This window comes from Patagioenas fasciata, chromosome 3 (genome assembly GCF_037038585.1).
Source record: "Patagioenas fasciata isolate bPatFas1 chromosome 3, bPatFas1.hap1, whole genome shotgun sequence".
NCBI lineage: Eukaryota > Metazoa > Chordata > Aves > Columbiformes > Columbidae > Patagioenas > Patagioenas fasciata.
Genome location: NC_092522.1, coordinates 73,510,059 through 73,533,123, shown reverse-complemented (window position 1 = coordinate 73,533,123; position 23,065 = coordinate 73,510,059). Strand labels below are relative to the sequence as shown.

General features: G+C 36.9%; 1 protein-coding gene across 8 annotated transcripts in view; it reads right to left on the bottom strand.

Annotated features, from left to right (window-relative positions):
* FAM184A (family with sequence similarity 184 member A) overlaps nucleotides 1–23,065 on the bottom strand; it is a 75,968-nt gene that overhangs the window by 30,867 nt on the left and 22,036 nt on the right. For all 8 annotated transcript variants that reach the window (XR_011738407.1, XR_011738406.1, XM_071806599.1 and 5 more), the window contains exons 2-9: nucleotides 17,360–18,214; nucleotides 16,060–16,195; nucleotides 12,167–12,348; nucleotides 11,554–11,751; nucleotides 8,402–8,524; nucleotides 2,912–3,073; nucleotides 1,120–1,245; nucleotides 773–919 (exon numbers count right to left, since the gene is read on the bottom strand). Coding sequence is in view for 6 of the 8 variants with exons in the window: in XM_071806599.1 (XP_071662700.1) it covers nucleotides 773–919; nucleotides 1,120–1,245; nucleotides 2,912–3,073; nucleotides 8,402–8,524; nucleotides 11,554–11,751; nucleotides 12,167–12,348; nucleotides 16,060–16,195; nucleotides 17,360–18,214 (1,929 nt within the window). In the remaining 2 variants the exon portion in view is untranslated. The remainder of the gene's footprint in view (nucleotides 1–772; nucleotides 920–1,119; nucleotides 1,246–2,911; nucleotides 3,074–8,401; nucleotides 8,525–11,553; nucleotides 11,752–12,166; nucleotides 12,349–16,059; nucleotides 16,196–17,359; nucleotides 18,215–23,065) is intronic.

Sequence of the window (23,065 nt, the reverse complement as noted above, 5' to 3'; positions counted from 1 at the left end):
GAAGCTGTATAAACATGTTCAGTTATTAGACTTCTCAAATTAGACAGCAAATTAAAAGCCATCCCACAATAACACTCTGAAATTGCAGTCATTTAATGAGTTCTAAAATCTGTTTCTCTTACTTTAAAACGTATTTGTTCATTATCAGCTATTCTTTCAAACTGTCGTCAATAAAACCCGTTCTATTGTATTTATGGTTTGGAAAATGTACAAAGCAAGTATTTTCTGTGAATTATCGAGCATAACTGAGCTTAGAAATGAGTTGCAATTGAAAAACTCAGTTTTATAAAAAAACTATCCCCAAATAATGTTCGAAATCACTTGAGAGAAGACATAGCTGTAATAAATGTGTTGTAGAAACTGAGGAACATTTTGACTTCCCAGTGACTTGTACAGTGTCATTATTGTAAAGATAAGGGATACCTCCAAGTGTAAACAATTAGCATTGGTAAACATCTAGAATAGAATAGGTGAGCAGACAGGAAATCAAAAAAATCTTATAGTGAGACTGTCAACATCCTCCCACTCTCCCAAAAACACCTGTAAACAATTTTTTATTCACATTCAGTATAAAGAGGAAGATTAATAGAATTTTAAGTTATCTTCTTATATTACTCAATAAGTTTAATAATGATTAGGTTTAAAAAGCATAATGCTAACAAATTTCATTTCAAAGACAGCTGTCCCAACCAATTCCATGTAATTAACTGGTAATAAACCACCAGCAACTAAACTGTAATGGCTTTCCAATTCTCAAAGAGAGCACCGTTACCTGGTCTAAAAGATCTTCAACTTTTTTTTGCCATCCATCCCTTGCTGCATTTTTTTCACGTTCTTTCAGCTGCAACAGCTGAGTCATAGCTGCCTTCTTATCCTCTTCATGCTGAAGCCTCAGCTCTTCACGAAGCTTATTACATTCCTGTCTGAAAGCAAAAGCCAAATAACTAAAATGCAGCAGACCTCGTGCAAGAAGTGAAAAAGAATTAAGAACTTGGTAATAATTTGAAAAGCTTAGATAATAACAAAACCCTTTGTTTTACACACTTCATGTGCTATTACATTTATATGCAATACATACTTCATTTCTCATTTAAAGAATAAAAGAAAAAAAATTAATACTTGCCGAAGATTTTCTGTCCATTTTATTTCCAAGTCACGAGCCATTCTGTCAACTTTGAACTTCTCCTCCTCTCTCATGGCAGCAATCATTGCCTCGTGCTGTTGTCTCTCCTGATCTAGTTCTCCCTGCAAACACAAACTTCACAATAGAGACTGATCAGCAGCAAAAAAGTATTTCAAATCTTAAATTAATGCATTTTAAAAAATGTCAGTTACATTTGCCTCTTAAAATCTGACCTGTAACTTTTCCAGTGTGTAACTCTTAATTACAGATGATTAAGGCCTATACATCTGCTGATATTTCTTACTTGCGGAATAAAATTTTGCATTCCTATAAAAAGCGATTTTCCAATAAGTCATTCTAAAATTAATCTTTTCAAATACTGTTACATTGAATCACAGCATAATTTATGTCGGAAAGAACCTCAAAAGGTTATCAAGTCCTGTTCACTGCAGGACTAACTTCAGACTTAGAGTAGATTGCTTAGGTTCTTCTCAAGTGTGCCTTGATTTTTTTTTTTATTTTATTTTTTAAATCAGCAAATATTATTGGAATTTCAAAGCTTGTGCTATCTGTATTTGATACAAAGTTCACATATCTTCTTTCTGTTGCTTGGCTGGACTAACCTGGTAGAAATAGGTTTTCAGTTTGAACACAAAAAAATTTTACAATTTGCATTAATTTCTGTTTAAATTTTACCATACTAGAAAAGTGTTAGGTACCACCTAGAATTCATACTTACATTAATGTTTCACATATAATGACCATAGCTGAAAGATGTTTTTTAAAAAATATACATATACCAATATCCAGTTTCAGGCTGTTTTTCTTAAGTAAATAACACCAGTACAAAAACAGATTCAGGGAATTAAAAAAAAAAAAATATTTTCCACTCTCCTTCAAATATTGCTGTAATCTTGTAAATGTACATTATTTACTGAGGAAAGAAAAAAGAAAGGTTATACTCTGTATTAAAGCTGTTGAGCTGTTGACAGTTTAACAGACAGTTCCAGTTACGTCTAAGCCAGCTAAAATGGCAATAAATTTGTGCTTAGACAAATTAATTGCTTTGATTGTATAAAGTAATCACATTTTCTGGATGATAGTTTCCTATCTGTCAAGATATCATAGCATGTATCTTTAAACTATTCTCAAGCATCTTCCAAAATTCTCAATTTGAGCCTGAAATTAAGGCTGTGCCAATTATCTGGGGAAAACATGGCATACATGCATACTCGGGGTGGGTGACAGAGAAAAGAAGAAAAAAAAAAAAGAAAACAAGGAAAAAAAACCAAACGGATTAGGTGAATTCTAGAGCTAGAAAGCTCTGGATCTTGTTTTATACCAAAACATGAAACTGGCTGGAACAGCACTGGTATAACACATCGTTTTTACATTCTCATGAAATTCTGTTAAGCCTTTGAAAAATCTAGCTCTAGATATATTTTGTACAGACATACTTCAGCAGCTACAATTTGTATCAACCGCAGAAAGATGTACTTGCAGCAATACCCATCAAATACTAAAAGTGTTATTTTGAAAACAAACAAAAAACCTCCCCAAACAATCAACTAACCAACCAAACAAAAAAAAACCACCCAAGCCAGTCCATCCTAGTTTTCAATTTTTTTTCCTCTCTGCCTGAAATTAAAAGAGAAATCTCTTTTAATGAAGGCTTATGAAGCTCCTTCAAAAGTGTGTACACTGTTAATACTCCTTGCTGTTTTAAAAACAAGACCAAAATCACTGTGACTGCACTTTGCACGATTAATTGTCCAACATTAATGTTACCTCAACACTATACAATGAATCTGTGGTCTCTCGTAGTCTTGCTCTAGTTAATTCTAGTTCTTTCTGGAGTATTTCCTGAGCTTCTTGAAGACTGGAGATATGTCCTTCCGCAGTACCAAGGCCTTGTTCACTTTTTCGTACTAGGTCTTGCAGACGACACACCTATGACATTAAAAAAATACGTAATTTACATAATTATTACTAATGGTGTCCAAGTCATCCTAGTTTCATTTTCTTCCAGTGGTTTCCAGTTCCAGCCTAGACAATTTATTTGCACAGCCTCTTCTCCTTTAATATCACATAATCTTTCTGCATTAAAAAGCAAATTATTGTAATATCATAAAATCAAACAAAGATTCAATTAAAGGATTTTTACAGGAAAAAATCCAACCTATGCTTGAAGCATTTTGCAAGGAAAGATATTACATAAGAGTTCTGAAATTCCCTGTAATTTTACTGTGTGAATGTTACAAAACATTCAATTAAATTAAAATTAAAATAATGAGAACCACTATTTCAAAATATATAAACTCTAATGGATAAATTAACTTGTGTTAGGTTATATGCTTCTTCTAATGGATAAATTAACTTCTGCTAGAGTACACATTTCTCCGTTTTCAGATGGCTACCTGTCCATAACTTAGCCTTCTTAAAGCTCAATCTAATATCTGTAGAGTATAATGTCATTATTCCTCTAACTGCTATGTAACCATACACTTTTCTCTGCCTGTTTGTGCTCCAGCTGCCCATCTGTAATGTGATGATACTGTACTTCTTTGCTTCAAGTAAGAATATTAGAGATTGAACATTGTTCATCAGCTCCAGAAAAGGAAAAAAACTTTAAAAATATGTAGGCTGGAAAAACATGATAATGGGGGTCGAGGGGGACCAAGGAACAGCAACTAATGGCAAATGAAGTTTTTGCATAAATAACAGCCTAAACCACTGCCTTTGTATGTTGAGATAAATTCCTTCAAAAAGGGACAAATGTCTCAAGAAAAGACTAACATTTGGTTTGCAGGTATGAACAGGCAACAATTACAACAATTATTTCTGTTTGTTAGCATAATTATAGGCAAGCACTGTTAGCAACAAGCATACACACACACGCACACCTACACTACCCCCCTGAACCCTCTCCTTCTGTATGCAGCCCACGGGGTGTTTAAAGAGAGGGACGACTCCCCTCCTCTCAGCAAGGAATCAAAATTTTTTTGGCATGACATATCTCAGAGAAAAACTAATGTGATCTTGAGCACTTGTCTAGGTGCTCCTTCACATTATATGTAAACGATTAGTAATTCCCTACAAAGCACTGCTATTTGAAGGAGAAACCCTACATGAAAAACTGCCCATAAAACTCTATTAATGTCCTTGACATGCAGCACTATGTACCTGGTAGTAGCACACCAGTTGCATGAAAAATAAACTGCAGTCCTGTAGATCTAAAGGATATGGAAACATTATACAGAAATGGCACTTATAGCGCTTAGTTCTGTTCTACTGATGATGAAGCAAGGCTGGAGGCTCCTTAAAATGATGTTTCATAAGATCATCAGAAATCCTTCACACAGAGGTGGCCAATCCTTACAGAGTAGTAACTCTGTCAAGCAACACAAAGGGACTTTCTAAAAGGTCTTGGCTGATCTACAGTGAAAGGAAGCAAATCTACAGAGAAAACAGCCAACCTCATATTGAGATATATGTGAAAAAATTACTATCTTGACTTAGCCAGAGCACTCTCATAAAAAAAAAAAAAAAAATCTGGCAAATATTTAAGATTGTACTGTTCTTAAATAGCTTAGTACTAGGAATGAGCCTAATGAGGCTTGAATCCTCCTCATCCTTTAGCTAAGATAATTGCTACCAAAAAGTCTGTCAAAAAGAAAAGAGGATGGCATAGGTTAAAAACCAGCTGTATCAGCGGGGAAGCTACGACTAAGCTAGCATCTGTAGAAAGTAATAAATACATGCCTACTGTTAAATGAAGTCTGTAACTTAAAAAGCAAAAAACAAACACACACACACAAAAAAAAGAAGCGGCAGTAGAAACAATAAGAGCTAAGCTAAAGATGTGCCAGGCATTTCACAGGGAAGTTTCTTCCAAGTCAGGTAAGACACTGAGAAACTCTTGTCAGTTGTCAATAGAGAACCTGGAAAAAGCTGTGGTTGCAAGCAAAGCACTTGTCTCGCCCTTAAATAAACACAGTGTCACCTCTGTACAACATGGAGTGGATTTACAGACCACCCCAAGTTTCTTGCCTGTACACTCTCTCTTATTCTCTCAATAATAACACAAAATATACTGTATTACATTTATCCTGGCATACTATCGTACATAAGCTCAATTACTAAACAGCAGCTGGCCCTAAGTCCCCTACTTTAGTTCATGTTAGAGTTATCTGTTCCTTAGCTATGCCTCTGCTTTGATAATTCAGTGTGCTGATGAATTTTCCAAGCCTGAAACTTGATAAGTTAAATAATGAAAACTCATTCTTAAAACATTTGAAGTTATTTGTTTCAATGGAGCAAGTTTATTACTCACAAATCCTAGAGCAGCTGATAAAGACTAACTAAATTAAAACCAGTGTTGAAAGACACTAGAGCTCTCCTCAAATTTAAGCCAGCAACAAGTTAACATACAACAGGGAAGTTGGAGATAAAAAGGAATAACAGAACTTTCTGTAATTTTGAAAGGAGAAATAAACCTGTTTATGATTTTGTTAACATATATAAGAAATGCATCACATTTTCATTAATGTGCATGTAGGTAAGAATGCTGCTAAGAGAGCAAGAGCAGTTCCAGCTTCAATTTACACCTTCTCCAAGGTCTGATGTACTGGCAAAGGCATTCACAACTATCAAAAAGAGGCAGTCTGTTTACCAGGTCCTACCCAGATGCAAGACTCTACACTTGCCCTTGCTATATTTCATTAAATTTTTCCTTGCCCAACTCTCCAGCCTGTCCAGGTCTCGCTGGATCGTGGCATTGCCTTCTGGCGTGTCAGCCACTCCTCCCAGCTTGCTGTCATCAGCAAACTTGCTTATAGTACACTCTATTCCCTCATCCAAATAATTGATAAATAGACTGAATAATATCGGCCCCAGTACTGACCCTTGAGGCACTTCACTAGATACAGGCCTCCAACGAGACTCCGCCCCATTGACCACAACTCTCTGGCTTCTTCCCTTCAGCCAGTTCGCAGTCCACCTCACTACCCGGTCATCCAGACCGCACTCCCTCAGTTTAGCTGTGAAGATGCTGTGGGAGACTGTGTCAAATGCCTTACTGAAATCAAGGTAGACCACATCCCCTGCTCTGCCATCATCCATCCATCTTGTTATGTCCTCATAAAAGTCAATGAGGTTGGTCAAGCATGATTTCCCCTTGGTGAAGCCATGTTGACTGCCCCTAATGACCGTTTTATCCTTGATATGCTTTGAGATGGCACCAAGGATAAGTTGTTCCATCACTTTCCCAGGGATGGAGGTGAGGCTGATCCGTTTATTGTTACACGGGTCCTCCTTCTTGCCCTTTTTGAAGACTGCAGTAACATTTGCTTTCCTCCAGTCCCCAGGTGCCTCTCTGTTTTCCAAGAGTTGGCAAAGATGATGGAGTGGTCCAGCAATGACGTCAGCCAGCTCCCTTCAGCACCCACAGGTGCATCCCATCTGGACCCATTGATTTATGGATGTCCAGATTGCCTAATTGCTCCCTAACCCAGTCCTCATCAACCAAGGCAAACTCCTCCATTGTCCCGACTTCCTCTGGGGCCTCAGCAGTACGGGGCTCCTCAGGACAGCCTCCAGCAGAGTAGACAGAGACAAAGAAGGCATTCAGTAACTCTGCTTTCTCTGTATCTTCTGTCACCAGGCACCCACCTCGTTCATCAGTGGACATACATTGCCTCTGGTATTAGTTTTATCTGCCACATATTTGAAAAAGCTCTTTCTGTTGTCCTTGACCCCTCTTGCCAGGTTTAATTCTAAGGAGGCCTTAGCTTTCCTAGTTGCCTCCCTACACCCTCTGACAACAGCTTTATATTCTTTCCAAGTGGTCAGCCCCTCCTTCCATGATCTATAAACTCTCCTCTTCCACTTAAGCCTACCCAGCAGTTCCATGTTTAACCATGCAGGTCTCCTGGCTCCCTTCCTGGACTTCCTACATGTCGGGATGCTCTGATCCTGAGCCTGGTAGAAGCAGTCCCTGAACACTAACCAACTATCTTGGGCCTCTTTACCTTCAAGCAGCCTTGCCCAGGGGATTTCCCCTAGCAATTGCGTGAAAAGGCCAAAGTTTGCCCTGCTGAAGTCCAGGGTTGCAATTCTGCTTGCTATTCTGTTCCTGCCACAGGAGATCCTGAACTCCACCATTTCATGGTCGTTGCAACCAAGGCAGCCCTCAACTCTTACTGCTTCAACCAGATCCTCCTTGTTAGTGAGGATGAGGTCTGGCAGTGCACCTCTCCTAGTCAGCTCCTCCACCATTTGCATCAGGAAGTTATCATCAAGGCACCAGAGGAACCTTCTAGACTGTGGCTGGCTGGCTGAGTATTCCTTCCAGCAAACATCAGGGAAGGTAAAATCCCCCACAACAACTCGGGCCTGTGACTGTGAGGCTGCTCTCAGCTGTCTGTAGAAGGCTTCACCAATTTCCTCACCCTGATCTGGTGGCCTGTAATAGACACCCACAACAGTATCACCCCTGCCAGCCTGCCCCTTAATTCTCACCCATACACTCTCAACTTGCTCCTCATCTGTGCCCGGACAGTACTCAATACATTGTAGTTGCTTTCTCACGTAAAGAGCAACTCCACCACCACGCCTGGCTGGCCTGTCTTTCCTGAAAAGGACATAGCCATCCATGACCACATTCCAGTCACGTGTGCTGTCCGACCATATCTCTGTAATTGCCACCAGGTCATAATCTCCTGCCCGAACACAGGTTTCTAATTCCTCCTGCTTATTCCCCATGCTGCGCACATTGGTGTACAGGCATCTCAGAGAGCGAGCTGAGCACACAGATTTCACCCTAGGGGTATGCGAGGCCTCCCAGCCTTCATCAACTCTAGAGTGCTGCCCCACTGATGCAAGCCCAGCTACAACCCCATCCCCCAATATGTTAATTGTAACAAACATGGGTTTAAATAAATTAATTTTCCGCTCTGTCTCCTGACCTATTTTTTTGTAGAGGTCTGTGTACATAATGAGAAATAACATAAAACAAGGAAGGCTGTTTATGTCAACTGTGTTGTACCTCAGTCGCTTTTGCTTTGTTAATTACTTTGTAAAGGACAGGAAAATCAGTGCTCAGAAGCAGTCAGGTAACTTATGCTTGAAGAATACTCCACTCTAAACAGAAATAAGGCACTAAACAGACTGAACAGTCTAGTCCCAGCTCTGCACTGGACTCTAAGCACAAGATCATTATTGATGAAATGTGGTCTAGTGCACAGGACCATTAGCTGATACAATTAAGTTAACCCTTACCTCCTGATTGGCAGAAGTCAGTTTTGTTGTCAGTTCTTCCTTCAGGTTTTCCAGCTGCTGTCTGAGCTGATTCTTATCATCCTCCAAATGCAGTTTCTCCTTCTCGAACTGCTGCTCCAACTCCTTCAGAAATAAGAAGGATGGAAGAAACATTAAATATTTGCCATATAGTCATCACAAAGCACAGGTGGACTACATGAAAATTATTCCTCCTAGCATAAAGCTTCCTGATCTCAGTTGACAGAATGCAGAAATTTTCACTTTTTATAAAGTTACACTGATAATATGCTTATCCTTCAGCCTTCACCCATCTGTCTCCTACACATAAGCCTCACAGAAAATAGTAAATCTTAAATCTTAAAATCCAGACTAAGATCTGGGAAGTTTCTCAGGCTGTTACAATAAATGAAAAAAAGTCCCATACCATATCTATAAAAGTTATGTAGAACCAAAAGAAATCAATCTTCAAGTTCAACTATACGGAAAGAATCAAATAACATCTCTGTTTTCATTTGACCTCTGTGGAGTAATAGTCAAATTTTGTTGGATGAATTCTATTTCCTTTACTTGAGCCTATGTTCTATATGTATTTATTAGAAACTTTTTTCATTTTTTAAGGAAAATTATAAATGTGTGCCACAGCTTTGTAAATATTCAGAATATATTTTCAGAAGAACAATTTCTGTCACAAAATATAAACAGGAAACATGTTAAAATTAAGAGTTTTATTCTATATTCCAGTGGAATATGCTATCAAATTTATTACACCACAAAGCCATCTTGAAGAAAATCAAAGTTGCCAGGTAACATGCTGCAGAGTCATGTAATACAATATTTCAACATTTTCTACATAGCTACAGAGGCTCCTTGTACAGGAGCCTCCTAGGACTTCAACTGTAATGCAAGGCTTAGCATCGATTCAGTGCCTCTGTTTAGCCCTGGGCTCAGATTTCTGAGAAATCAATAATATCTCAGAAATATCTATGAAAATACACAGACCAGAACCACGCACAAAACAAAAAGTACAACTGCAGGCATTGGTAAGATTGCAGAAACAGGGAGAGTTAAGAGCTCAAGAATTCAAGAAGAAAAAGACTGTCATGAAAAGGTACGAAACTCTAAGGAAAAACAGGGAGCTGGAAGACAGCAGCTTAGAATCATCCAGGCCATTCTAAGAAGCAGCAGAGGCCAACCCTTCCTCATCCAGAAACAGACTCCAACTGTTTTGCTGGTGGTGGGAAAGCACATTAAGTTTAGTATCCTGTTAGTTCTACCACGCTATTAGAACATGTAACAGGCAATAAATAAGTCGTGTATAAACTGCTTGCACAATTTCTTTGTTCATGGTAGAGGTTGGACAGAGCGACAAAACAGAGGGTTACACTTTCAGTACTACATTGCTACACAGCCTAACTCAACAAGTGCATCCTTTCTTCAGCGGGCCCAGATCAATCACCACGTGGGACAAATGCTGCTGCTAAATGAGACTTGCTCAATTTTCCTTGTTCGCACTGTGAAATCTGCTGTCTGCAAAATTTCACTAGTGCTATTCAGACCCTATTTCTGATAACTGAGTAATTAGTTCTTTTATGACACTTGTCAGTACAGCTGTACAGTATCACAAAATTATTAGCAGTTCTATTTTCATAATCTTCCTATGAAATGATGCCATTTTTACAGCTCATTTTATAGATGGAAGAATTGAAGCAAAGAGATATATTTATAGCCATTTCTTGAGTCCTATTCTAATTCTTTCGAATTCTCCACTGTTGCATTTTTTTTTCCAAAGATTTCCAAACCCCAGATGCCTTTCCTAGTCTTCCAGACCTGATATATGCTCATGTCCTCTATGCTTCTTCCTTGTACTAAATTCAGCTCTTCTCTGCATTGGCAAATGACTGTTTCTTGCTTGAATTACTCAAACTACACAACATGCTTAGTGAGACAGGTTTGATAGAGGAGACAGTGCACTGATTAGGATTCACTGAGATCTTGACCATAACATCTCTAGTTAATTTTCCTTTGGTAAAATAAAGTTTCACATTTCTCACATTTACATGTGTTCCATACTTTAATTTAATGATTTAAAAACAAACACTTTATGATAGCCTTTGTTTCATTCTCTACGTTATTTTAGTATCAAAAGAAAACAAAAAGAACCCCATATCTTCCTAAGCAGGAGAAAAATATTCCCAGAAATCCCTAAGAGACATTGTATTAATAACAAGTATGTTTAAAGTTACAAAGAAAGTAATCCTGAAAGATCAGATGCATGTATGTCTCAAGGAACTACTTCCATTACCGGGAAACGTTAAAAAAAAAAAATCTTTGGGATTTATTAAAAATAAATCTAAGCAGCAAAAAACTAGTAAAATAATTTACCAAAACAAAAACAAAACAAAATTTCAGTCTAAGATGCACAGCACTAACTACAGCTGTGGTTCTTGGTATATCTCCTGAAAAAAATCCAGAGGAGCATAACAAAGCCTTAAATTAAACAAGTAATATTTATTGTGTATTTACTGTACAAGGCAAAATTTGTGTATTATGTAAATACAATCAGATTACAGAATAAGAATTCAAAATTGGTCCTCTCATTTATCCCAACGAAGAAAAGGCCAATTTTGTGAAACAAAAAAGCCTTTCAGTTTCAGGATTCTAGTCAAAGGAAAATAAATAGTTGATATACATTTAGTATCATTTCATGATGTAAGTTCGGAACAGCTGTTGTTGTTTTACGAGTATACATAGAGTCAAGTACTAACATCATATCTTTTTATCCTTCTGGACTGTTTATGAAAATTTTAAGTAAATATTAGAGTAACATAATATTTCATCTCCTTCAGAAGGACTGATCTTGAGCGATATACCAACCTTTCTTACTATAGATCACGAAATCTGAAAAAGCACACTTACTATACTCAAAAAGAAAGTTGTATTCGAGAATTTCTCTTCTGTATGGAGAAAAATGACAGTACAAACACTATTTTTTTTCACAAGATGTGTGTTCTTTTTATAAAGACTGAATAGTTTTTTCAGGCACAGCAGATCTGCAGGTAACTCCAAATAAAACTTGCCATACAACAAAACCATGCAGTACAAGGTTCAAACTCTAACATTTTCTTTTTGTAATATATTTGACACAAACTTACCATCTGCAGTTTTTTCTTATCCTTATTAGCATTACTATGTACAGCCTCAATTGCAGTATGGTGTTTCCATGCCAGTTCTTCTAAGGTCTTGGAATGAGCCTCTTTTAACTGTGCAGCCTCTCCTTCCAATCTTGCTTGTAATTTTACAAGCTCCTTCTCATAATATTCACGTTGTGTCTCTCGTGCTTCATGTACTTTCTAAAGAAGACCAAGAAAAACACAATCATTTCTATAAAATGGTTTAAAAAAAATCTGAAGAGAAAAAAAATATAAAAACATTACTGATGAAATATATATACAGAAATTAACTTTCGTGTAAAACAAATCTAACAACTAAGCGATGATTAAACAAGCAACAACCAAAAAGGTTGTTTCAATACATCCACGCAAAGCAATATATCTATAATTAAATCTATTTTTTCCCTCTATTTAATCTGGAGAAACAACAATCAGTTATCAAGCCTACAGAAAATTTCTGTTCAGTATTTTCAAATATGCTCAACACATTTTCAGAGAATGGCTTTTTAAATTGTTTTTTAAACATTTCACATTTCTCCTTACTGAGACACTTTAGATACTAGGCATTTACTAAAGCCAATATAAGCTGTTTAACCTTCTCCAACGCCAGAATTTGCTGCCTTTGTCGCTCATCCAGACTCTGTGTTTTGCTTTGTAGTAAGTTTCTTTCCTCTTCTAATTGGGATAGTTTTTCTTTTAATCTAGACTTTTCCGATTCCAAATCTCTGATTGTGACTTCTTGAGTCATTTGAGTAGCTTGAAGCATTCCAATGTGACCTAAAAACAAAACAGCTCTTTAAAACCCCACAGCATTGGTTTCATGTAGCTGAAGTACACATTCATACTTCAGTGATTTCTAGTACAACTCTAGTGGAAGCTTTCATATGGAACTCCATTATCTTCGCTGCAATGCCTACCTTCCCCTACACTTCTTCCTTTTTTAGTTTTATTGTAAAATGTCCAACAAGGGTAGAGGACTCGGTACTGGGGCCTCCTTAGTTTCAATTTTTCTGGTTCAAAGTTGCATATTGACTCCAAGTGAAAGCCAAGAGAAAGTCCAGGAACATGGACAGTCTATCTTGAAGAACTTACCCTACCTAAAACTGCACATTTTTGCCCCATGATAAGCTACACAACAGAAAGAAGAACATGGAACTCTGGTGATAAAGCTGGTATAGTTTTACCCAACTCATAATTTAACAATTTAACCAGCATACCAGGTATAGCAGCTAAAGCTATGTAAAATTTATGGAACTAAAACATGTAACAGAAACTCATTCTCTCCCTAGTAAAGTATGACCTACATCCTTGCAGGTTGGAGGCTTGCTTTTAATTTATTTTTACATATATATACATACACACACATATATATAAATACATACAACAACTACCAACACCCACTACTTACAAAGCTAGACAGCATAATCATCTATCCTTCACAACATCAGTGGAAAAAGGTTTATAGCTTCAGATTTTTTTGTCCCCATTCTTCTTAATATATATCTATATTATTGAAAATATTACTAGGTAACTGACTAAAGCAGTGAAACTCCTGTTAATCTGAGAAAGACCAAGGAGGGAACAGAAGACTATTTAGGAAAAGAGGATGTTTCTAGGTTTGTTCCATTGAACAACTTAGACGATGCTCCTAAGTTTCTTCCACTGAAAGAGAGGAGATATTCTCCTGTTACTTTATAATCTTTGTAGAAGCATTATGAAGTGATATCTAAGCTGACATTCCATGTTGGAATGGATTCTTCTGATAGAAACACCGTATTATCCCTTTCAGAAAGTGCAAGACCTAGACACATTTGAAATATGCCTTTTAAAAATTAGCATATGATAAAATGAAGTGGTAACTAAACAGACTTTCAAGGATTATAGAGAGATCCTTAACAGTTTCACATAAAGTATCCAGATAAGAAAATATGTTACTTATTCAGAATATTTTTAAATTATTTTTATATTTATGACTTCTAGTAGAGACCTCCCCCCACCATTTTATTATAACCTTCAAAATGACAGATTAGTTGATATTTATCACCAGAGTATTGCTTTTAAATTTAAGTTACTACAAAATAGCTAAGAAAGTGGACTGTGTGTCACTGTTTCTCACATGAAAAAAATAACAACACTGAGACTCCCGATTCATTTCCACCTGCAGTGAAAGCAATATGTGCCAAAAAGTAAACTATTTTAGCTTTTGTTGTCAGTGGACAATGATGTGAAGGGAAGGACAGTGAGATATATAGTGGAATCTGGCCATGAAGAATGCTTCAAAATTAGTAGTATTTCTACAAACTATGCACACTTCTAATTGTACTAAACTCTGGAGAATTCTAAGAATCATTTTGACATTTTTGTTTGATGAAACTAAAAGCTGAAGAGAAAAACTTAATGAGTACACTGAATTTCTGTAACATTTCAAAAACTACCTTGTTTCAAAAGCTCAGCCATTTAAGAAATGTATTTGCAAACCCAGATTTTAGAATACAACAAGGAGAATAATCATACAAGAATTTCAAGTTGGTCAGGAACTATTATGTACATGCATAATTTATTTTAAGCACACACACACACTTGATCTAGAGCTTTTGTCCTAGCAATACCAACAAACAATGGAGGTTTCCTGTTCCTCTTGCTCTACACAGAAGGTATGAAATGCAGCAGTTTCTTTTCAGGTTTAGAATTCCAGGATAAAAAGAAGAATATATTAATTTCCCATACGAGACTTGCTATAGTGTTCTCAAATTACAATACAATGAGTAAATATTTGAATTCTCATACTTAATTATAATTCAAGTTTCTTTGGGGAAGGATTTCTGAGTTCCAAGTGTAAGCTGAAGAATTAAAGAAGATGGCAGTGGGCCAGAGTCAGAAACCATTTCCAAACAGGCTGGTAACAAATTATACCACACATTAACGGCTTGGTGGCATGGCTGTAAAGAGGCCTCCTGGTTCTTGTTGCACAGCCAGGTGCTGTAAAGCAAAGATGTGCTATTGACAGTATCACTGAGCTCAGCAATGGCATAGACATGCTGCAGTTTCTGGTAAAGCTAAAAACCTTGGTGCCAGGGGAGACCAGCACTGGAGACATAGTCTAGATGACTTGTTGCCATCAGTAAAAAGGAAAAATAGCCTGGTTGGTTGTTTCCAGTAAATCTGGGGCTGGTTGCTGAAGAGTGTATGAGAACAGGTTTTTTCCTCAAATGGTCTCAGGTCAATTTTTCTATGAGTGCTTCACACATCACCTTCTGGAAAGTGAGATTTCCATTTGAGATCCTCTTTGCAGGAAGTGCATTCCTTTTAGCTATTTACATCTAGTAGGACTTGGCAGTCTTGAGTCCCAGCCGGCCTCTATATTGTCCAAATATATAGCCCAGACTATTCCTAGCCCTTACCTAGCTTATCCATACCATTTGTCCTAGGCCTGAAGCTCTCCCTAGGCAGCAGACACACTCAGTGCATCTGCAGGAACTGCTTCACTATTTGAAGGACAGAAATAAAGCCTTGACACAGGCCACAGTCACATATACAGCTTGAGGGCTAGGCCACACATAGCCAGTTAACAGTAAGCTATTACAGTAATAGTAAATATGGTAATATATATAATATAAATAGTAAACTATCACAGTATTAGCAAGTTAACGCTGTGAAGTATTTTCTGGCCCTAAGGCAGACTAGCACAGTCTGGCAACATCCCAGCCTTCAAAACAAGGTGATGTTATCCGAATCGACTTTTGGGAAGGGCCCCTGGGCTTGTGTTAACTTGTGTGGAAAATAATCAGGTATTTCTATGATTGGTCTAGTTGAACAAGGCCAAAGATAAGCCAGGGGTTTATTTTTAGTCTACAAGCCTACCCACAGTATAGTTAACCAAGTTCAAGTACCTGGGCCCAGGCCCATGCCCTACTACTAAGCAGTTTAGAGAGACAATGGCAAGAAGTTAAAACCCATATGTGTAAAGGCAAATCTTAAACCATTTCCTATGCCTTTCCACATGCCAACAAGTACAGAGAAGTCAAGAAAACAGTTATAAAGAAAAACCTAACAGATTTATTAACTGACAAGCTGCAAGTCTTCTGACAGTAAGTATAAAGCAAAGTACTGCAGTCTCAGCAAAAAGGTAAGGCAACTGAAAAAGGGTGAAGAAACAGAAGGGATGTCCCTGTGATTACATGGTGAACAGATACACAGCAGAAGCATTCTGTACAAGCACAGTTAAGGCAAGAAATTCCAAGGTCTGGAAGACATGCCATACAAAGTAGAACATTTGGACAAATAAGTACACAGTAAAAGAATCACAAGTGCAATGTATGTGATAACAGCTAAAAGAAAGAAAAAACAAACAAAATTTGTTAGAAACACCTATGGACAGCATTGAACAGTCTTTAGGCAGTCTAGACTTGCACAAGGACTAAAACAAAAAGGAAAAGTTAGAGTAAATAGACAAATTACTTTTCCAGATTAAGTTACTGACATACATACTGGCTTTGAGAACAAGATCAGTGGCCTGCTGCTGTAAGCGCTCTCTAGCAGCTGCTAGCTCACTTTCCACTTCTTTGTGTTTGCTTAGCAATGACATCTCCTCCTCCTTCACATCATCAAGCTGTTTTTGAAGAACCTAGAGGAAGAACAGTATAATGCCTGTTACCATTATATATAATCCTGTTTAAATGGAAATGAGCATTAGATTAAAATATACAGAAAAGACCCTTCAGCAAAAAAGTTTTATTCATACAACAGTTAAAATCTTGTAATATTACCATCATATTAATTTTGTATTATGTGTTTTTCCAAAAATATGGTTGAAGCACTACAAGATACTGGATATATGGCATGACAAGGATGCATAAGAGAAATGTGACAATATTCAAAAAAGTATATTAAAAATAAAAACAGTAAAATGGTCCACAGAGTCTGGGGGCCAATTTGAAAAACCTGGTTACTGGTATGTGAAGAAGAACCCACTATATGTTCATAGCAGTTTACAGTGTCCTCCATTGCAACTGTGAGTGTTTATTACTGACACAAATTAAGCTGTACATTGATACACATAAAATGAGAACTAGGCAATTATTTAAATCAAATATTTAGTATGTTTTAAGTCTGATACGCTGGTTCACAATAGCATATCTTGGGTAGTGTGATGATGTGTTCTCAGCCATTGTGGAAAGAATGGGAAATCTTGTTCTGTTTTAAAAGGAAAGCCAGATTTCTCACCATTTAAGACAAATAGTAAAGCCTCATTTCAGAAACTAAAGCAGGAAACATAACTGGGGAAATCAGGGTGTGTAATGAAACATGGACATCAGAAGTGGTGAAATTATGCCCTTGATCACCTCAGCCATGATGATCTGAGCAGGACGTGATTTTAAAAAAAATGCTGCAGATACTGGGGAATGGGGTTTGGTTTGGTATTTTTTGTTTGTTCTTTTAGGTGGTAACAGTTTTGAGTATTCTATTGCATGTACTACACTTTGAGTAGTATGACCAGAACAACCATGTTCTGTCCATGAACAGCTGAAAGGAAGGAGTCCGAAACTTTCCTCTGTGTAGGGGCTTCTAGATTCTACTGGAATACAAAGTAACATTAATTTGGTCTGGAAAAATTGAACGCATAAATTTTTAAATATAAATACATTTAGAAGTGGACTATAATCACGTACTAGTGACAGAAAATTAAGCTTGCATGTTCCAGTCACCTCAACGTTCAGCCTCATGGAAAGACAACATAAATAGGAAAAGAAAATTCAGAGTCTTGGGCACAATATATCATCAATCTCACCTGAACATTGTTTTCTGCTGTACCAAGAGCCACCTGAAGTTTTTGGCATTTTTCCCGTAGACTGGCAGCTTCATCCTGGACCATTTGCAATTCGGTTTTAAGCTTTCCCAGGTTCTTGCGCAACATACTTTCCTGGTTTTGAAATTCTTTTCTTAGCTCCACTTCTTTTTCTTTGCAAGCATGTAGACTTTCTGCTGTAAAAAGCTGAGATCTTTTCAAAGAATCAAGTTCATGTTCATAGAAGGACTGTGCTTTACTGAGTTTGCCTTCATATTCCTCAATGAGTTTTTTTCTTTCCAGCCTTAACTCTTCAACTTTATTGTTTAAGTCTTCCAGCTCTAGTCTATGCAATTCCTCTAGCTTTTCTTGACCCTTACTTAAAGTAGCATTCTGACTCTGTTGAGTCTTCAGGAGTTCTTGAATCTCAAGCCTGTGGGCAGCTCTCAAGTCTTCCAGAGCTGTACGCTTGTCCTTCTCATACTGCACTTGCAATTGTATGAAACTTCGTAGCCTTTCCTCAAATTTCTTTCTGATCTCTTCTACTTCTCTTGACATGGTCACTACACGTTGGACATGCTGAGCTTCTGCACAAAGCTGCATATCTTCAACTCTGTCCTTATAGGCTTCAAATTCTGTCAAGGCCTGATGTTTCATCTTTTTATGATCTTCCAGTGACTCTTCTAAAACTTGTATCTTTCTCTTGAGATCCATTTCTTCTGCAACTTTACTTTTATATTGCAAGATCTTCTCTCTGGTCTCTGCAAGAATTTGTTGAATTTCTTCTTCGTGAGCATCCTTAAGGGCTTGGATAGCAGCTTCATGTTCATCATTTTTAGTGTTCAAAGCATATATCACCTGCAAACATTAAATATTATATTAAAGGCATTCTGTTAAATGCTACCTATTAAATCATAAGAAAAAACACATAGGCACTCTGAAAGCTACTCTTGACAATCTGGCATGTTTTTATGATACAAATAAGACATCAAAAATTCTTATTGATATGACTACATAACTGCTGTATGAATCATTACAACCTTATACATCTTGTAGAATGTTTTTTTCCTACACTTTTTAACCTATAATCTTCCTGATCAAATTTTGCCTTTATATGCATGTCATTGCTGTAGATTCCACAGAGAGAAAAAAAACACATTCAACACATTGAAACACAAAACATTTTAAAAAAATTAAAAGTATAGCCTAAAAAGAAATTTGGAGAAGTTTTCTGTTGGAGAATAACACACATGGATTATACATTACAACATGAAAAAAAATAGTACCAAAATCCAAGTCTCAAATTCCTCCTTTCCAAATGCTAACTTATTTTAAACATTTCATTTTAGAAACACCTAAAATGACAACATTGGTTGTTCTAGTTTGTAGGCCTGGTGGTAGGCCAGATACAGTTTCATTTCTTGCAGCTTATCTAGTAGGCGTCCTGTGTTCATGGATCTCCTGAGGTCCCTCACTGCACGAGCTTGCCAACTCTCCAGCTAATAAGTGAGCTGAACAGAAAAGCAGCCAGCAGCGCAGCCAAGAGTTTGGGGAGTCCAGGGAGCTGAGAAGCTCAAGAAGGCTGCGTGATCACCAAAGCTGTCTAACGTTCAGTGAAAGTTTCCAAGTAACCAGATATCTCCTATGGGATGTTCCAGTTGCACCACAACATGGTAGGTTGTCTTTTTGGCTTATAACTAGGAAGTACTCTCACCAACACAGAGATACATATAGGCATGTGTATACATAAAGATCAGTGATTAAACTATTCATGCAGTAAGTGGTTTTAACACAGTATTTTATACTCAGAACTCCAGGAAATCCCCACACTTCCCAAATACATTACAGGCAGAAGAGCTATAAAACACATCTGAACAGAAAAAAAGTCTTCTGATCAGTATATTTTGTATATCTTCAAAATTAACAAAAAGCAACAAAAATGGACAAAGAAGAAGTAGAGAATTTAGAAAGAAGCTGCCCTTTGGGGATTTTTTTTTTTTTTCCATGAGAACAGAACCTGGACCAGTTCTCTGTTAGCATTCAACCATGCAAAACAGAAAGATTGCATTGACTTGCCGTCAGGGTCAGGAAACATGAGGAAGGTCCAGAATCGCTCTACTGGCACCAAACACAGAGACTCTGTGTTCTGGAGAAAGTGCCAACAGTCAAGTGTTCAGACAAGTTACAAAGCTCAAAAGAGTTCTCACTAATGAAAAAGCAGATTCAAGATTTTGGGCATGTCACATAGCAAGCTTTGTATTCTAGCATTTTTTAGGTGGTTGCTTTTTTGTTTGTTTGTTTGTTTTTAAACAAGAATCCAGACGTATTCTAAATTTTATTATCTGAAATATGAAACACACATCATTTGTTACTTATGCCAAAAAAACCTAGAAGACCAGGCTTTGGATTAAACAAAAAGAAAAAAGAAAATAAAGAAAAAAGTTCTGAAACCATATCAGATGGAAAGAAAAAACTAATCAGCCTCGCTCATTTTTATATAGCAAGGAAATAAAGTTTTCAAAATAAATCACAAGACACAGTTTAACTTGCATTATTCTAGTTCAATTTTTCTAACATGTACAGATTATTTAATGAAAGGGAAGGCGGGGGGAAATAGCTCTTCGGCGGTTTTGGAAACTGTTCTTAATGCTGCTAACACCTCTGCAGGCAGCAGGTAGACTTTTGGCTTCCTTCTTTCCTGGAAAAAATAGCTTCTTCTACTGTGAAAGAGCTTCATAGTTCAGAGACTCAAAAAACTCCAATACATTACAAAAAATGACAACAAACCCACATGCAGTTCTATTAGTAGAATCACAACTATCACTGCAATGCCCTTCACCCAAGGCTTCCACCTTTTATACTCCCATGTGCACTTCCAGTCACAAAGCTTTCACCTCTCTCCTGTCACCAACAGAGTCTCAACTATTAGATCCCAAAGGTTCATCTCCCTGTTGTTTAAATGGTGTCCAGTGCTCAAATACTTTGTTCGCATCAGAAGTACTTTTAAAATTGAGGGGTTTATTTTATTTTTTTAAACATACATTCAGTATTTTACATGAAGAAGTCTTAGTTTTGGTCAGAGAAGCTAGACAACGTCGTTTAAAAGCTATTACAAAAATCATAACCCGATCATAAGTGTTATATACAGTAAGTGTTTGCAGAACACTAGGTCAAATTCCATGCTCGAAACAGCCCTTGCCTCCTGCCTGTCTGTACAGAAGTGCCATAATGATGTTCTTCACTTCAGGCAGTGTTCCAGTCTCAGGTTATGCAGCACTATAATCTGCAGAAAGTATAAATCATATAGTATTTTCAAGGGTATTATGATTTGGCAATGGGACACCCAATGAAAAGTCCAAGTGAAAAATAAGCCTATATGCAATGCCAGATTCAGACAATATCTTTAAATTCTCATCATCCAGTTGCTCCATACAAAAAAGCACCAAACATTTACAAATTCAATAAGCACCATTCATTCCCAAAATGAAGGGCATAGGTGTCTTATGGAAAACGTAAAAATAAAATGCATGCAACTGAACACTGCATCATAACATATATTCTTCAGCAGCCTGAATTCCAGCTCTAAATAAATCTCAGTATCTTTAAAGTAATGGAATAACTATATAATTTTATATTTGAGAATTTGATGCACTGCATTATCATAGGAACATAGAAAAAAAAAAATCTGTACTAACTGAAGCAAAAGTAACCTAACAGCATTCTAATGAAATGAAAGCAGAAACTGAAATCCATTGGAACAAATTAATACTTTTAAAGTTCTAGCTAAAATAAATAGTTCCTGGCTCAAGTGAGTTTCTGAAAATTGAAAGGCAGTAAGGTTGCAAAAGTTGGAGATGGGCAGATAAAACGAGTTTTGCACTATCTACTTTTAAACCAGAGGATGAGCCATTTCCTAACCGTACTTGTAAATGCTTTGAAAAATACTAATACCCTTTTCAGTAAAACTGAATATTACTAAGAAGCATAAACTTCCATTTGAGGAATGCACATTTTTTTGAGCTTCACTCTAAATGTACCGTACACATTGCCATTCTTATCAGGTGACACACACACACAAAAAATTTAATTGTACTTTATTGTATTTTCAGTATATCATTCCAGAGGTACAGACAGAACCATACTTTCTCCAAGAATACAGAGATTGCCAGCTAAAGGCCTTAATACTTTTTTTAATACAAAATAGTAACGTAATTATTAATACAAATCTACTGAAATACTACTTCTTGGTCTGAAGAACTTCAACATAGTGTGAGAGTAACAATAACAGGAATAACCTTTTTTATGCAACTAATTGAGTATTGGAGTTTTCAGTTATATTCTATGTGGTAAGGTTAAGCAAGTCTGTTGCTGCATCAGCTTTGGTGTCTTGAACTACATGTAATACAAACAACAATCAGTGTTTAACACTTGTGGCTGGAAGATGAAAGTTTTATTGTTTGGCTGAGAAATATTTTTAACTCCAAATGAGATGTTATGGTTTGGAGAGTTGACCAACTCTTGCATGGTCAGCTGCACTTGGGTCATCTGCTCCTGCCAGCAATTTAGTCACAAGAGAATGATTTTTTTAATTAAAAATGTGTAATTGACCTTAATACTAGTATTAGGTGCCAAATATGTTTTGCAGCACAGAAAATACCTCCAAAAATGAGTGTGGTTCATTCTCTCTAATTTTACATAGAAACAGGAAATTATGCCTATGAGAAACCAAAACATCACTACACATCTTACACAAACATTAACCTTACATCTCTGCTAAAACTTCATTTTAGACTTAACATGTGGGTTCCTGGCTTAGGGCACTGTATTCAGCCTAGTTCAGGCAAAGTGTCTTGTTCCCAGTGCTGCGGCCTGTGAGTGCTGGTGCTGTCTGCACCCACTGATGTGAAACAACATCAGAGCACCCAGAGGCATCCCAAGGCTTTTCACTGCTCCATGCCTACGATGTGAACCACACACAGTGCCAGCACGGAATTGCTCATGCATAACCAGCTAATTACTGATATGGAACACAGAGATGGACCAATGAGCCTGACCTACCCTTGCTCTCTGTGGGTACATAAGAACTGTGAGATGCAGGGAGCAGTAAAATACACTGGGAAACAGCAACGGGTTTTCTAGAAACAAGTCACACCCCACAGACACAGTGGGATGCAAACAGAAAAGTTTCATCTACAACATTAACAAGAAATATTAAAAAAAAAAACTTCCAGGCATTATGATGAATTGATTTTATGTAGAAATGTATCCTCTACTATAGTTTGGAATGATCATGCTTTTGTTGAATGCAATAGCCATTTCATTTTTCCCCTTTTCTTCCTGTTGATCAAATAATGCCAAATAATGAGAAGTATGTTATATTTAAGCATTTAAAATGTGTGTATTATGATCCATGAAAGATCCATTTAAGACAAAATAAATAAAATAACCAATTTAAAACACAGAAAAAGTTTGGTTTTATTAAACAAATTTTTGTTCCTCAGTACATTATAAAAATAAAGTATTGCAGGAAAGTACTTCAAAATTATTTAAAACCGTCTTTCAGAAAACCTGTCCACAATCCTAGAGTACATTCTTACAAATTCATTACTATGTACAAATTAGACAGCCTGTTGTAGCAAGGCATTTTTTTCCTTCTCATGTATTGCTAGCCAGACACTGAACACCACAAGATAACCACTCAACATTCTT